Source organism: Poeciliopsis prolifica, unplaced genomic scaffold (genome assembly GCF_027474105.1).
Source record: "Poeciliopsis prolifica strain line A6 unplaced genomic scaffold, Auburn_PproV2 SCAFFOLD005, whole genome shotgun sequence".
NCBI lineage: Eukaryota > Metazoa > Chordata > Actinopteri > Cyprinodontiformes > Poeciliidae > Poeciliopsis > Poeciliopsis prolifica.
In genome coordinates this window covers 18,945,420-18,959,187 of record NW_026562380.1, presented here as the reverse complement: position 1 = coordinate 18,959,187, position 13,768 = coordinate 18,945,420, and the positions used below count along the sequence as shown (strand labels likewise).

At 37.5% G+C, this 13,768-nt stretch overlaps 1 protein-coding gene across 5 annotated transcripts in view; it reads left to right on the top strand.

Annotated features, from left to right (window-relative positions):
- gbf1 (golgi brefeldin A resistant guanine nucleotide exchange factor 1) overlaps positions 1-13,768 on the top strand; it is a 51,601-nt gene that overhangs the window by 15,924 nt on the left and 21,909 nt on the right. For all 5 annotated transcript variants that reach the window (XM_055029396.1, XM_055029399.1, XM_055029398.1 and 2 more), the window contains exons 4-8: positions 3,877-4,008; positions 9,388-9,506; positions 10,042-10,150; positions 11,244-11,304; positions 13,334-13,388. In XM_055029396.1, the coding sequence (XP_054885371.1) occupies positions 3,877-4,008; positions 9,388-9,506; positions 10,042-10,150; positions 11,244-11,304; positions 13,334-13,388 (476 nt within the window). The remainder of the gene's footprint in view (positions 1-3,876; positions 4,009-9,387; positions 9,507-10,041; positions 10,151-11,243; positions 11,305-13,333; positions 13,389-13,768) is intronic.

Here is a 13,768-nt window from a genome sequence, read left to right as displayed (position 1 = left end):
GTCTTTTTCTCATCAGACACACACAAGGAGTCTTGCTTTGATTCGTTCATGCATGTTTGAGAAATCCTTAAATCTTCCACGGCAGCTCTTCATGGGTGCCTTAAAGCCTGCTCATACAATCCACCGAAAATATATCCAAAGCTCCACATGGAGCTTCAGTCCCTAACTGAGCTCAAATGGACCACCCCTCCTCCAGTCCTCCCCCACACAGCTCCTCCAGACTGGCGGCAGCAGCAATTACGGTGTGTTCACACCAAAAGCGTTTTGAGCGTCAGGTTTGTCTGGTTTACATTCAAAGTGTACATGTTAGCGTGTCCAGGACCATTGCAGCTTGCAAAACTAGCAAAACATGTATTTAAATTAACGACCAGCTTCTCTGTTTGAAAATGTTCAGTTTCCTGGAGAGTAAAAAATATTACTCTCCAGGGCACAGTCATTGAACTATAATTAATTTTCAAATAATTATGTTTTGATAGCTGTTTTTCAAAAATGAGAACTTGGTTGTAGAATCTTTGCTGTGAGAAGGCTATTGTCCATTCACTGTTTTTTTTACACAGCGGTTGCAGCGTGAGCCTCTGTGTCAGTGCGCTATTGTGTCTTGTGTGAACAAAGTCAGGTTGATCTGTACAGTGCATGGTTTCTGAAATCCCCTGCACCCCTGGGGAGTGCCATTAGTGAAGAGCTGAAGGAGTGCAGCAGGTGAAACAAATAAGGATGAAACACGCACACCCACACACACATCCTTATGGCACAGTTTCATCTTAGTTTTGGCTTCTTTACTTTTTTCTTCTCAATACAGTAACTTTTATTGGCTTTGTTTGTTATCAGTTTTGTGATCCTTATAAAATGAATAAGTTTTGAAGTAAATACTCACCAATCCAGTGTTGCATTTTAAAGCTCATGTTTTGTGCGTTTTTCATAGTCGTTTTGAGGTTTTTTGCCATGGTTATGAAAATGCAGCAACTTGTGTTGTTACTATAGCTATACTTTCTGTGTTCTAAGTGTAAACACTTAGAACACAGAAATAGAGGCAATGGCGTCTATTAATAAAATGTTTTAGACTCGTCTTTGGACAGACTGCTGCAGTTGTTAAGACCCCTAAAGAGAACAAAAAAAAAAGCTATGCAAAGAAAATGAGCAGTAATGAGGTTTCTGCAAGATTCCTGTGACAAGATCTCTGGTGTTCCAGCCGACCTCCAGCTGCGTCGGCGTTCTCAGCTGTTCCCTGTGTTGCTATCTGAGAGTCTTTGCCATACATCCAACCGCCCGCCTTTCCATCCTCTCACAGATTTTACTCTTTTCCAGCTCGCTTTTTGGTCACTTTATCGTTCAGTCCGAGAATACAGCTGGCTTAAATTAATTGAAATGATTTCCTTTTCTGAAATTGTCCTCTGTCGCCTTAGTATAAGTGCAAATGACGGGTCTGAAATGTCCGTGGTCGCAACAAATTAAATTTTATTGTGTTTGAATATTCATCAGGCATTATTTTTGGCTGTCTCAATGGAACTGGTGAAATTGAGTCAAATCTCTCCTCATTCTCAACTCATTCTTTGTCTTTTTCTTTTTGTGTTATACATTTATATTCTCCTCTTCCTCCTCTTGCCCTAAGATTAAGGTGAGGTGAACGAGGGTGCGTCCCTTGCCACTTGAGCCAGAAAAGTCTCCCTACCAACTTGGCTGTAACTTTGTACAAGATGTCATTCAAATAACAAAGAAGAAAAGCAGTTTGAAAAAAAGCAACAAAACAAATATTTACTTATTTGGGTAAATGAATAAGTGAATTACATAGTCTGCTTCAGATTAAATCATGTTTTGTACAACTAAAAAAAATTAATGTCACCTTGTCCAGCTGGGCTGAAGATGACCTGTGGTCACTAGGATGGTCATATTTTCTTATTTACGTATCCGCAAAGAATTCCAAGACTAAAAATAGTTTCTAGTGATGCCGTTTTAGGGAACTTCCTCAAATTACAACTTAAAAACTATTCTGGGATTTCCACAGAAAACTTGCAAAGCCTGGTGACGGGCACGCCAGGGCAGTCCACCAGCAGTATTTATGTGTTAAAAAAATGTTGTGCTGAAGTATAAAATATTACTCAAAGATGTTATTTACAATTAATTGTTAAACACAACAATATTTCAGACCCCCTCAAAAAAAAAGTATCGTCCAAAATTGGAATTGGCTGGTCAGGCCTTTTAAACATCAGTAATTGTTGATCGGCCAGAAAGCTGTAATAGGTGCACCCCTACTACTTCCATGAACTTAAATATTTTTTTAAAAAATGTTATAAATAAATAGAACTTGAAAAAACATGAACCCTGAAAAAAGAGTCAGAAAAGTACATTAGATGGTTTTATAATTGAGCTTAGACATATACTCTCGCTGTACAACACTTGACAACCATAGCACCAGTTGATTAGAGCCTCTACTAGAGCTTCTGATTTCATCAAAATTTTAGCGTGCATTTTTGGTCTTTCTTACCATGTGGTTTGTATAAATACAAATGCAAAGTGTATTCTATAAGATCCCATAAGAAGATGCTTCTCCGCCATAGAAATTACAGCAGTCTTCCCAAACAATTTCAAAGTTTTAATTTCTCCGGGGCTTTTCAAATTGCCTGCTAAGGTTGCACTGATAAATACCAGTGTGGTCCCATGAAGTGACGATGTGGAGCTGAGCAGCATTGTTTCTTCCTAATTGCCCCCTTCTGCATGTGTCGGACCCATTCAGAAGAACACGGGGACCAAATACTGAAAATACGGATGATTGAGACGAGGGTAGGAAAAGCGGGGTCTGCAGTGAGCTGACATGTATCAAACCTCTCCCAGCAGATGGATGAAAATATAACCGTCTTCTATGTTTTTTGCTCAGCAGATGAACAACAGAATTCTCCCTGGATTTCATTTAGTAGTTCTGGTCTTGTTAAACCGCTGGTTTTCTCCTCAGCTTAAGAAGCCTTGGCACCGCAAGTCAAGGACCCTGACTCTTAATTTAACAGCCAAAGAGGTCTCGATCAATAACCATCAGTGTTTGGTTTTGTGCCACTGCGTCAGTCAAAGAATGGGATTTTGCTTTGCTTATTGTACTCTGCTTCTTCACTGTTGCACCCCTTCAGGAAGTGTCAAGCTACTGTGTCCACTGACAGCTTGTGGAGGACACAACATTAGATAAGATCGACAACCTAATTTTACGTACACCAAACTTTGCTGAAGTTAAGTCCGATCAAGCATCTCTTGTTTTAGGTGAGGTCAGTTTTATTTGTGGAGAAAGGGCAGCCCACTTCACTTAAGGTACCCTGGACTTTTTGATTTGACTATTTTGAAGGTCTGGAAAAGTACAGGAAAAGCATAGAGGTATAGAAAATATTCCTTTTTTCAGAATTCGTTCTCTCTCTCTTCCTTCTCTCCTTCCTTACTTCCTTCCTGCATTTCTTCTGTCCTAGTTTTATATATTGCAAATTTAAAGCATACCCACAGTCGAAAAATTTACCATTAATACATCATAATTTAATTATATTTAGTGTAATGTTGAGTCTGGAATTTTTATTTGATAAATTTGTAGGAGCCCCATGTATGAATAAGATTTTGTTCTCTCTTTTTTTGTTGTTCTTTGCTTAAAGTTCCCTAGTAAAATCAGCAAAAGTGTGACCTGCAGGATCAGGGGTTTGGAGCAGTAAACTCTGCCTGACAGCCAATTTAAGATAATAAAAAAAATTGAAAAGAAAATGACATTATCAAACAGTAGTTGGATAGAGATATGATTTAAATAGTTTGGACTTATCTCAAGTGAAAATGCAGTACAATCAAAGAGCCTGTGCCTTTAAAAAGAGATGAATCTGCTACATTTTGGGCCTGACTGTGTGTCCTCTTCTGTAGAACTTTCAGATGTGGAACCCAACCTTTTCATGCGGCCGTTCCTTGAAGTTGTGCGCTCTGAAGACACTACTGGGCCGATTACCGGGCTCGCCCTTACCTCTGTAAACAAGTTTCTTTCATATGGCCTTATAGGTAAGAAACAACAATTTTGCTGATTTTTATTATTATTATTATTATTATTATTTTCCAGTGTTTTATTTAATGGGAACTAGTGATTTCATCTTCTAAAATTGTATGTTCTCAGTGAACTTTCCTTAATCTAATCCAATGAATTATGGCAAAACATGAAAACACTGCTAGCAATGCAAATACTGAATATTTTTAGTAAAACTGTGTAGGTTTGGCATGTATATGTGCCTATTAAATAGTGTTTCAGACTATCACAAACGCAAAATGTTCATTTGCAGAATTCTGCGGTCAGCCTCAAAGCTTCAAAAAGTGTATGCAGTGTTCTTTAAAAAAAAAATTAAATCAATGTTTCCTGATGTAATTTTTTTTTTCATAATTCCAGTTTGAAAAATATACAGAAATGCAGCTATTGACTATTTTAGAGAAGTTTTGTTAGATTCAATAAATTGGTCAATTTTTGAAATTCTGAGAAAACATTAATGTTGTTTGTTCGCTGTTATAACATGATGCCCGTTGTGTATTTCCTCTCCATTGAAAAGTACAGAAAACCTATTAAATTCTGACTTCAAAGCCATGATTTAACAAATAAAAATATTCTTTTGTTAAATTACTTTACAGTTCTAGAACACAACCATATCACCATCACAGGCTGGAGGAGCAGCTGGGCCTCACCTTGTGCGATTCTGCACTGAAAAGTGGTTTCCCTCTCCAGCTCTTACACTTCTGTTTGGTTGTTGCTGCTTCTCAAAGCAGGGGCCAGTCCCAGGTGACTGCAGTGATCTGGGCCCTCAGTGCCTGAGCTACACACTTATAATGCTGGAAGCAACTGCTGCATGTCTGACGAACACCAGTGAGCCGTAACCCTGGGCCTTAATGGTCCAAAAATACAAACAGACCAGAAGTCTCCCAAAAATGTAATATTACCAGTCCAGTCTGGTATTGCTGGTCACCTCGCACTGCCACTGGAAAAACAAAGATTTTGGCAAAAACAAGGAAAGTAAAAAAACAATCCAAAACATTGCTCAGTGTCTTCAGCTAATTAGCTGTAAGCCATGGCCGACATCTTCCTTTTCTTTTCTTATTGTGATATTTTGATTTTATACATGAAAACATCTTACTGACATGATTTGCAATTGTTTTTCTTAAAAATCTGAATTTCTAAAAAAAAAAAAAGTCTAGTCATAAAGCAATTTTCCCTCCTATATATGGATTGACCATTCTCTTGTCATGAACAATTTCACAAAGAGAACTAAATGAAAAACAATTATGCATTTCAAATATTCATATCCGGAACAACTTTTAATGGTTTGAATGGTTTAACACATTCATTTTTCTTTCACAGTCAAGTGGACATTCAGCTGTACACAGTTCTCCTCTTTTCCTCTTAATTTAAGCCTCATAACTTACTGTACACTTTCATTTGTCGCTAACAGTCATAACATCTTCATATCATTTATCATTTTGCGGGAAATTAAATTTCATGTTCAATCATATAGAATTACAACTAACAAACTGTGTCTGAAATATTCTCTGTCCTGGGACCACTCGCTCTTTGATATGGCCTTCTACAGGAGCATGCTGCAGTCTACCTCTGCATCGAGTCAGCACTGCATTCTTCCTAAGTCTTGTGTGGGATGGTGCAGAATAGGCAGAGTGGCTCTTTAATCCATGATAATAAACCCAGATCCTTTTGGGTATTGTCATCATCCTGACTTCTGCCTCATGGGACTCTGTTGTTCAGCTGAGTGCATATCCAATTCCTTCTACATTCCTTGTACATAAGGAGAAGGATTTTTGTGATTCCCATTGTGGCAAAACTTTATGCATCCAACCCCCAGTGAACGGCATTATCGTTGTTTGTTTTCTTAATGAGTATATTGAAGTGGTTTCTGGCCCTCAGAGCCATCAGAATCAGATTCATCCCAACTGATTTTTAATGATGATGATGATTAGTTAGTTGTAGGCAAACATATCTTCTAAGAGGGAAGTTCACTATGGACGGCTCTTGTTTTAACCGTTGTCCCCTCAATTCCTTGCACAGAGTATGGCCAACCCAATTTCTAAATTCACCTCTGCTTCTGTGAGGGATTTTTTTCAATGACAGTGATGTAGAAGACGTCATTTTGAGGTCTAGAAGATCTAAAATGTTTGGTAGTTGTAAGCTGTGTGAAAACAGCAAGACATATAGAATAAACAGCAAAACTACTGATTCATAGTATAATGCTGCCTATGTATTGTATTATTGTGCTAATGGCAACAATTGTTGCCATGCTTGCATCCACTCTTATGATTTAAGAGATGGATGAAGGAATACAATTTTCATTATATATCAATTGAAGACATATGTACAAAATACATTTTGTATTTTACTGACTTCCTCTACCAGTATGAGACAGATATTTACCTCCAGTGGTACAGGCAGGAGGTAAAGAAGTCTGGTCATCTGACCTTTCACACTAGATACATAAAATTGATTTTGCTCAGTAGATGGACTATTTTATTTATTTTAAAAATTCAAATAGCTGCCAAAACAATACTTTTAGAGCTTCTTAGAAAAAGTATCTGGCAACAATTGTTGACAGACAACAGGATTAAACGGGATAAGGATAATGGAATATCGATGTGAATTTAGAGCCATCGTTTATAGATGGAGAAAAAGAAAATTTTGTTTGATGTGGTTCATTTATTCTACTTCAGGATATACATAGATTAAAAACTACCCAACTCCCAACGAAAGTGGAAATATACTTTTTGACTCATCAGAGGATATACTTTTGCCAATTATTGTAACATTGTGAAATTGGCTAAGGGAGAGCAGTCTATTTACTAATGCAAAGTCTCACTTTTGCTGGTGGACCATCGGCACTGAATGTCTTTTTTACCCTCATCATGGAAATATTCACAGTTGCTTTAAGTGTGAAACAAGCATGTATAAACAGATGTTGGTTAAACAGTGTCAACTGAGTCAATGTCCCAACACCGTCCAAACAGCTGCAGTCAAAATTGCAGTCAAAAAACCTGACATTGATATGCAGCTTGCAAGTGCAGTTGTTATTGGCCAATGAATAGATTTATTGTCGTTACAGTTATTGAAAAGTGCCGGTCTCAATTCAGTCATTTCTTCATAAAGTTTTGAAATTTCTTTCACTGTAAATATTACTGCAGTAACATACCATTTTTCTCTACAAATACATATACTGTGCATACTTCCAGTATGTCTAATGAAAGTGATAGTTGGTGATTTTGGACCATACGCTAAATTGATCTGGTTCTGGTTTGAAAATGATGGTTTTGTGCCAGTAAGGCAGCATACACACTACAGGCAAATTATACCCAAGACTTTTTCATGGTAGCCTGAACAGTCCAGTTCCAAACAAAAATCAGACTTGTGTCACTTCCATGTGTCATACTAAATCGAATACATATCTGATAGTCTTCACAGCATCTGCACTATGAACAGCCATGTCGCATTTCATCCAACTTTTTACGTATATACTGATTCGAGACATGCCTTGTAACTTTGGACTAAGGGGCGCCAGATCCAGTAAAATGAGCTGCTCAGACTTTTCTATTCCCCCTGACTCATGTCACATATTCAAAGCCAGTTTGAACTGCTTTGTGTGGCAGCCTGTTCAGCCCTCTGTTGACTCTGCATGAGTGCCTGAGGGGTATGTAGGCAAACGACGGCCATCTTTAGGACCCATTCCCGGGAACCATCTTTGGCTTTTACCCATTAGGTAAAATGGGTAAAGGACAAATGTTGGATTACTCCTCCACAGTTTGTGATACAATGGGTTTAAAATCCCAGCTTTGCGCTTTCGGTCATTAATGGAAACAGAAGGAGAACACCCTCCATTTTAGAGCGTTAAGTAACATTTATATCCACAGGAATGAATAAAAACCTGGAATGTTGGAACCATCAACAGGTATGAGGTTTATGAGAAATGAGGCAGCTGCTGCTCTTGTTTTCCCTGTACTATTCCTCTGGGACACATCACATCCAACTTCTTTTATGAAGCATATCTTAACTCATTAATATATATATATGTCATGCACACACAGACGGACAAAATTGTTGGTACCCCTTAGTTAATGAAAGAAAATACCAGAATGGTCATAGAAATAACTTGAATCTGACAAAGGTAATAATGAATACAAATGTATGCAGTGACTGAAAGTTATCAAATGTTCCAAACATAATGGCAGTTTGCTAAATCAGATAGATTTTCTGATTTATTTTTAGAGAATTTATGTTTCCCTTTAAACCTTTTTCCACACCAATTCCTGATATTGTGGTTCTCCCCGTACATCTGCTCCTCCTCTCCCCACTACTTATTAGTTAATGAGTTGCTGCTCTTAGGAGAGATGAGAAAGGAAAACAAGCTGGCTCCGGGAAAATGGCTGGGTAGCCTCTCAGATTTCCTAAACACAGACTACTGTTGCTCTGGCAGCCGATTCGTCCCAGCTTGTTTCCAACAGAAGGCCACATCTGGTCATCAGATCTCAGGCTTGGAAGCGCATTGGGCATCCACCATGTGAGAATTAAACTGCTGGATGTTTATTGTTGGGTTGCTTAGTTGGATAAAGTACTTATCAGACCTAATGGTGTTGTTAATGACTTTGCTACTGGGTTCAGCAGCAGACCTTGTATTAAACTGCATTGTAATGCATTTCATGTATTACAATGCATTTCAAAATAGCTTGTATTTTCAATTCACTAGTAGATTCCATATGTTTAGAAATGAAAAAAGTGCAAATCTGTCTGTATGTGAGCTATGATGCATCATCAGGACAAGTAAAGATAAAGAAGAGACAAACCTTAAATTTGTGAAGAATCATGATTCAGTGAACAGCTGTAAATCCTTGACATCTCATCGTTTTTATAATGATAAAAATAATAATACATTTTATTTATAGGCGCCTTTTCTGATTCTCACAATTTCTTACCCTCCGTTCTCATTTGTTCATTTATTTAAATGTTTTGGTTTTGTGTTCACTGTTGTCTTAGATATTGAGCCATTAACAGTTTAAATTGGTTGTTTTTTCACCAAATTCTGATATAAAACAATTAATCACCATCCTCAGATGGTCTTTATATCTCAGTTTGTTTCAATGTGATTCTCCCTTTCTATTCTTTTTTTATCCATTTAAAAAGCACAAGAGGTTTCATGCTTTTTACATTTTCTTGACTTTGGTCATAAAAATTCATTTCATCTTTCAGAACGTACAAGCCTGATCAAACTTGAAAAGGTCTTTTAAGATCACATTTTTGAGCATTAAATCAACAGCTAAGTGAATTTACTATTTATCGGATTCCCTGCTCCTCCGTTTGGAGTCTGAGCTGCACTGTAGTTAAGTGTTGCATTTCTTGTCCGTTTGTAGATGCTAACCATGAGGCTGCTGCAGAGGCTATCGAAAACATGGCAGATGCAGTCACACACGCCAGATTTGTGGGAACAGACCCGGCAAGTGATGAAGTGGTCTTGATGAAAATTCTTCAGGTACAACATGTGTTTTTTTACTTGCAGCAGCGTCTTCCATATTGATGCTACTTAAAATCTGTACTGATGGAACCAACTGTCAACATGAAGTTGATTAAACATTACCTACTTTTCTGCACCTATATGCATACTAATGTCTGATAAATTGGATTAGAAAAGCATGACATGCTTTGAAATTCAAATCAGTTTCCAAATATTTACATAGTGATGAAAGTTTGAAGATATGAATGCTTTATGTGACTCTTTGATGAAGAACTCGACTTTTACTTTCACCTACACCTAGTAGTAAGTGGCCAGTGAGGCTGCATGGTTCAATGAAAGTTTGGACCTTTGGATTGAAATGCTATGTCATTTATTTTTAAACTGCATTTTGAAATTTTATTTGTTTTTGTACACTACACAAACCTTCGGGTAACTCATTGTAGTCACACTAATGTTGGTAATGGTACAGAGAGCAGTATCTTTCACTAGACTCCACCGCTGCTGGAAGCTAGTTCTAACTGGATTGTGGGCTTTTCCTTTCCTGCGTCTTTAGGTCCTCAGGACCCTGCTGCTGACGCCAGTTGGGGCCCATCTGACCAATGAGTCGGTGTGCGAAATAATGCAGTCTTGCTTCAGAATCTGCTTTGAGATGCGCTTAAGTGGTGAGTTTGTCAGAAAGTCATCAAACACTGTTATGATGTAATTCAGTACATCCAAGCACTGAATTGACAAGTGGTTACCTGATGTAAATACATTAGCATGCCTTCAGTTTGTGATCAACACTATCTTCTGGAAAACATCACGGATAAACAGAAATATTTTAACTACAAGTTTCATCAAAAGAGAAGTCTTCATATTAGACTAGTCTGGTTAAAGATGACAAAGTATTTCAAACCATTACCGGAGCCATTTAGATTAAGTGGCTTATTGAAAAGTTTTTCAGATGCTGTTCCCCAAATACAAAAGAACTATTAAGCAGGTCCTTATTTAGATGCTCACACAGTTGATCAGCTGCTATTTTTAAATAATTTTAGATGAGAAAGGAAGATTAGAAATAGGTTTTGGAATTTTTACCTTTATCAACAGACAGAGTCTCTCAAGTGAAGACGAATTGTGGTGAATTTAAAAGTCTGTGGTCCATGTCAGTTTACCAAGGTTAATCACATCAGTAATGGGGGCAGTAAGTAAAAGGAACTCTTCTGTAAATAATTTGGCTGGGATTAGGGTCTGAAGCTGAAATTTTAGTCACTTTTAGCTAGATGAAAACTAGCTAAAAGTGACTAACTTATATATCTGTCAGGTTTTAAAATAATTCTAAGTCTACCTCTCTTTCACACAATTTCATTGGATCAACTTTATATATAAAGATTTCTGTGAACTCATTTTTGTTGGAACGTTTAACAGAACTGTGACTGTAAATAAAGCTAATGTAAAGCTAAAGTCTCTCCTCTCCACAAAAAATATATTTTATTCTAAACTGTGTATTAAATTTTTTTTTAACACTAAATAGTCTAGGTTTTGCAAGGTTACTCCAAATGTGCATGTGGTCTGCCATTCTCTAAAGCAAAATGGCAGACGACTCCAAATAAAACAACAGCTTCTGACTAATTACCTTCTTGTTCAAGACTGCTATGTTGTTTTGTCGCCCAGTAATCTATTAAATGACCTTTGTTAGGGTTTGTTTGTTTATATTTCATGGTAGGATATAATGTCATTTTGTTTGGTTCTTATGCCTTTTTCCCATTCTGCTTGAAGAACTCCTGAGAAAGTCTGCAGAACACACACTGGTTGATATGGTTCAGCTGCTGTTTTCCAGGTAAACATTTGTCCAAGTTAATATTCCATGAGGGTATAGCTTGGTATTGTGTTTGTAGTTTTTCTTTACAGCCATAATTTTTTATTAAATCTATTGCAATTAGCAGATATTCATTTATTAGCCAGACTGCTTGAGTTGATCTACCAGTCAGTGGAGAAATATAATGCAAAGTGTAGTTCAAAACTCCATAATGTCTCATCACAATCTTTTTCAGTTTTGAATTAAAGGTTGAGAGATTTTTGCATGGATGAAAAGCATTCGTATTGCTGTTCCCTTGTTAGCTGGGGCAGCGAGTCAGTGATTCATCAGTGCCATTACGTAATAACCCCCCTCACCCCCAACCCAGATTGCCTTTGAATTGAGCTTCTTTTCACCTCTGCTCTTTGAAGAGGATTTATCACACAGTGGGGGGTCCACTTCACTCCATCCCAGTTTTTCTTTGTTTTTCTTCTTTGTTTTTTTTTTACTTGAAACCCAATGGGCCTTGTGTACATCTGCATAGTGCGGACTATTTCCTTCATTATTTTCGCTCTGATCTTTTTCCCAGTCCTGACATATTACTCTCATTTCCCCGCCCACTCACCCAGTGGCTGTGGATAATAGAGATGTGAGTTTGCGCGGTCTGCACTCTCACTCCAATAACGCCGGATAATGAGCAGTAGGTCTCCTCAGCTTTTGGGAGGAGATTTCAATTGCCTGCTGAAAGTATTAGGCATGTTAATCTGTTGTGCCCACAGATCATCCTATAATACTGCTTGAAAGACAACACTTTATTACTATGGAGTTAATGTCAGGAGGGGGTGACAGGCGCCTGCGTAGAGTGTGTGGGTGTGCGTGTGTCTGTGTGTGTGTGTGTGTGTGTGTGTGTGTGTGTGTGTGTGTGTGTGTGTGTGTGTGTGTGTGTGTGTGTGTGTGTGTGTGTGTGTGTGTGTGTGTATGTGCATGCCCACCCGGGTGTGACATCTCATTTTTCAGCTAAGCTTTAGTGTCTACAGAAACCTAGTGTCACACATGCACTTATTTTGGTGGGACTTCAGAAAGTAATGCAGAGATTTGATTGGCTCTCCTGAAGATGCTGGGGTTCCCACCATGAGACTAGCTTTTCAGCAACTTAGAGGAACATTTGCAGCTTATTTGTTTAATTTTTAACCAAAATGGAAGTGTAGTTTAGATGGATTTGCTCATTAGCAATTTTTTTTTTTAAATCACTTAATTTAGGGATCATTGGGTGGTTCAGATGTTTAGAAACGGATTGTTGTGGGTTGGATTGATCGATTTGTTGACAATGTATTCCACTATTGTCAATTTAGTGTTTAATAATCTCATACATTTTGATGAATATCACAAAAGCAGTTGAAAATGCAGGAAAAACAAAAAATTGTACATAATTACTTCCTTGGTGTACAAAAGTATTTGCAACTTGGAGAAATGAGCAACTGCCTTTTTTATGTGCACAAGTGACACAGTGGTTTGGAGAGTGAATGAGTAGTTTAGAGAATTCTGTTCTGAGAAATGTGCCAAAGAAACTGAGAAAAACTGTAAAACAATCTATGTTATAACGGCATCAAATTGAGAAAGGTAAATGGAACCATTTCTACTTTTAGGAATTAGTGGTAACAACACACAGTAGGAATGATTACTGCGTTTCAAATAAAAGCAATTAAATCCTAAAATGTTTTGGTAAAATGATGTTTCTGTGGCTGAGCCCCACAAGGCTCAAATCTGATGGAAACGAACTAACATCCTTCGTTAGCTGGGGCAGCGAGTCAGTGATTCATCAGTGCCATTACGTAACAACCCCCCTACTCCCCAACCCAGAATTCAAATATAATGATGGCCTTTGCTGTTGTACAATCTAATCAAAAAGATTTTTGTCAAAAGATGTATAAAATCTCAATACATCCAAAAAATGTGAAGTGGATGTATTTTATTATTGGTTTTGTTGTTTTTCTAAGCTTTGTTTTGCATTGAAATTATTCCAATATTATTTGCTAATAAACTCTACTATTTCAACTGTTTGTCTTTGTAGACTCCCCCAGTTCAAAGAGGAGGCAAAGAGTTATGTGGGCACCAACATGAAAAAGGTAACATGACTATGATTCTAAAATTTGATTTGCTTTCACATATTTCATAAATTTTTTTCTTGCTCGTTTTTTCTTGTTCATTTTGTTTCCATGGGGGTTTGTGTGGCTGTGTAGTTTAGTTAACTATTGTTTAATAAGCTGGGAAAGATGAATGCTGTATATAATGAAACATTCCAATATTCAGATATTGGCAAATTAATCTACCAGTTTTTATGAATTACTTAATGTGTGGCTCCACTGTTCTTTTACACTCTTTTATGAATGTCCAGCTCATGTCAGCTTTCCCATAACATGTTTCTGTCTCGGTTTAATTCTAACAATTTCCAAACGATGGTGGATGAGGTGCTCTGCTTTGCTTTAAATTGTTCCAGTTGATAAAA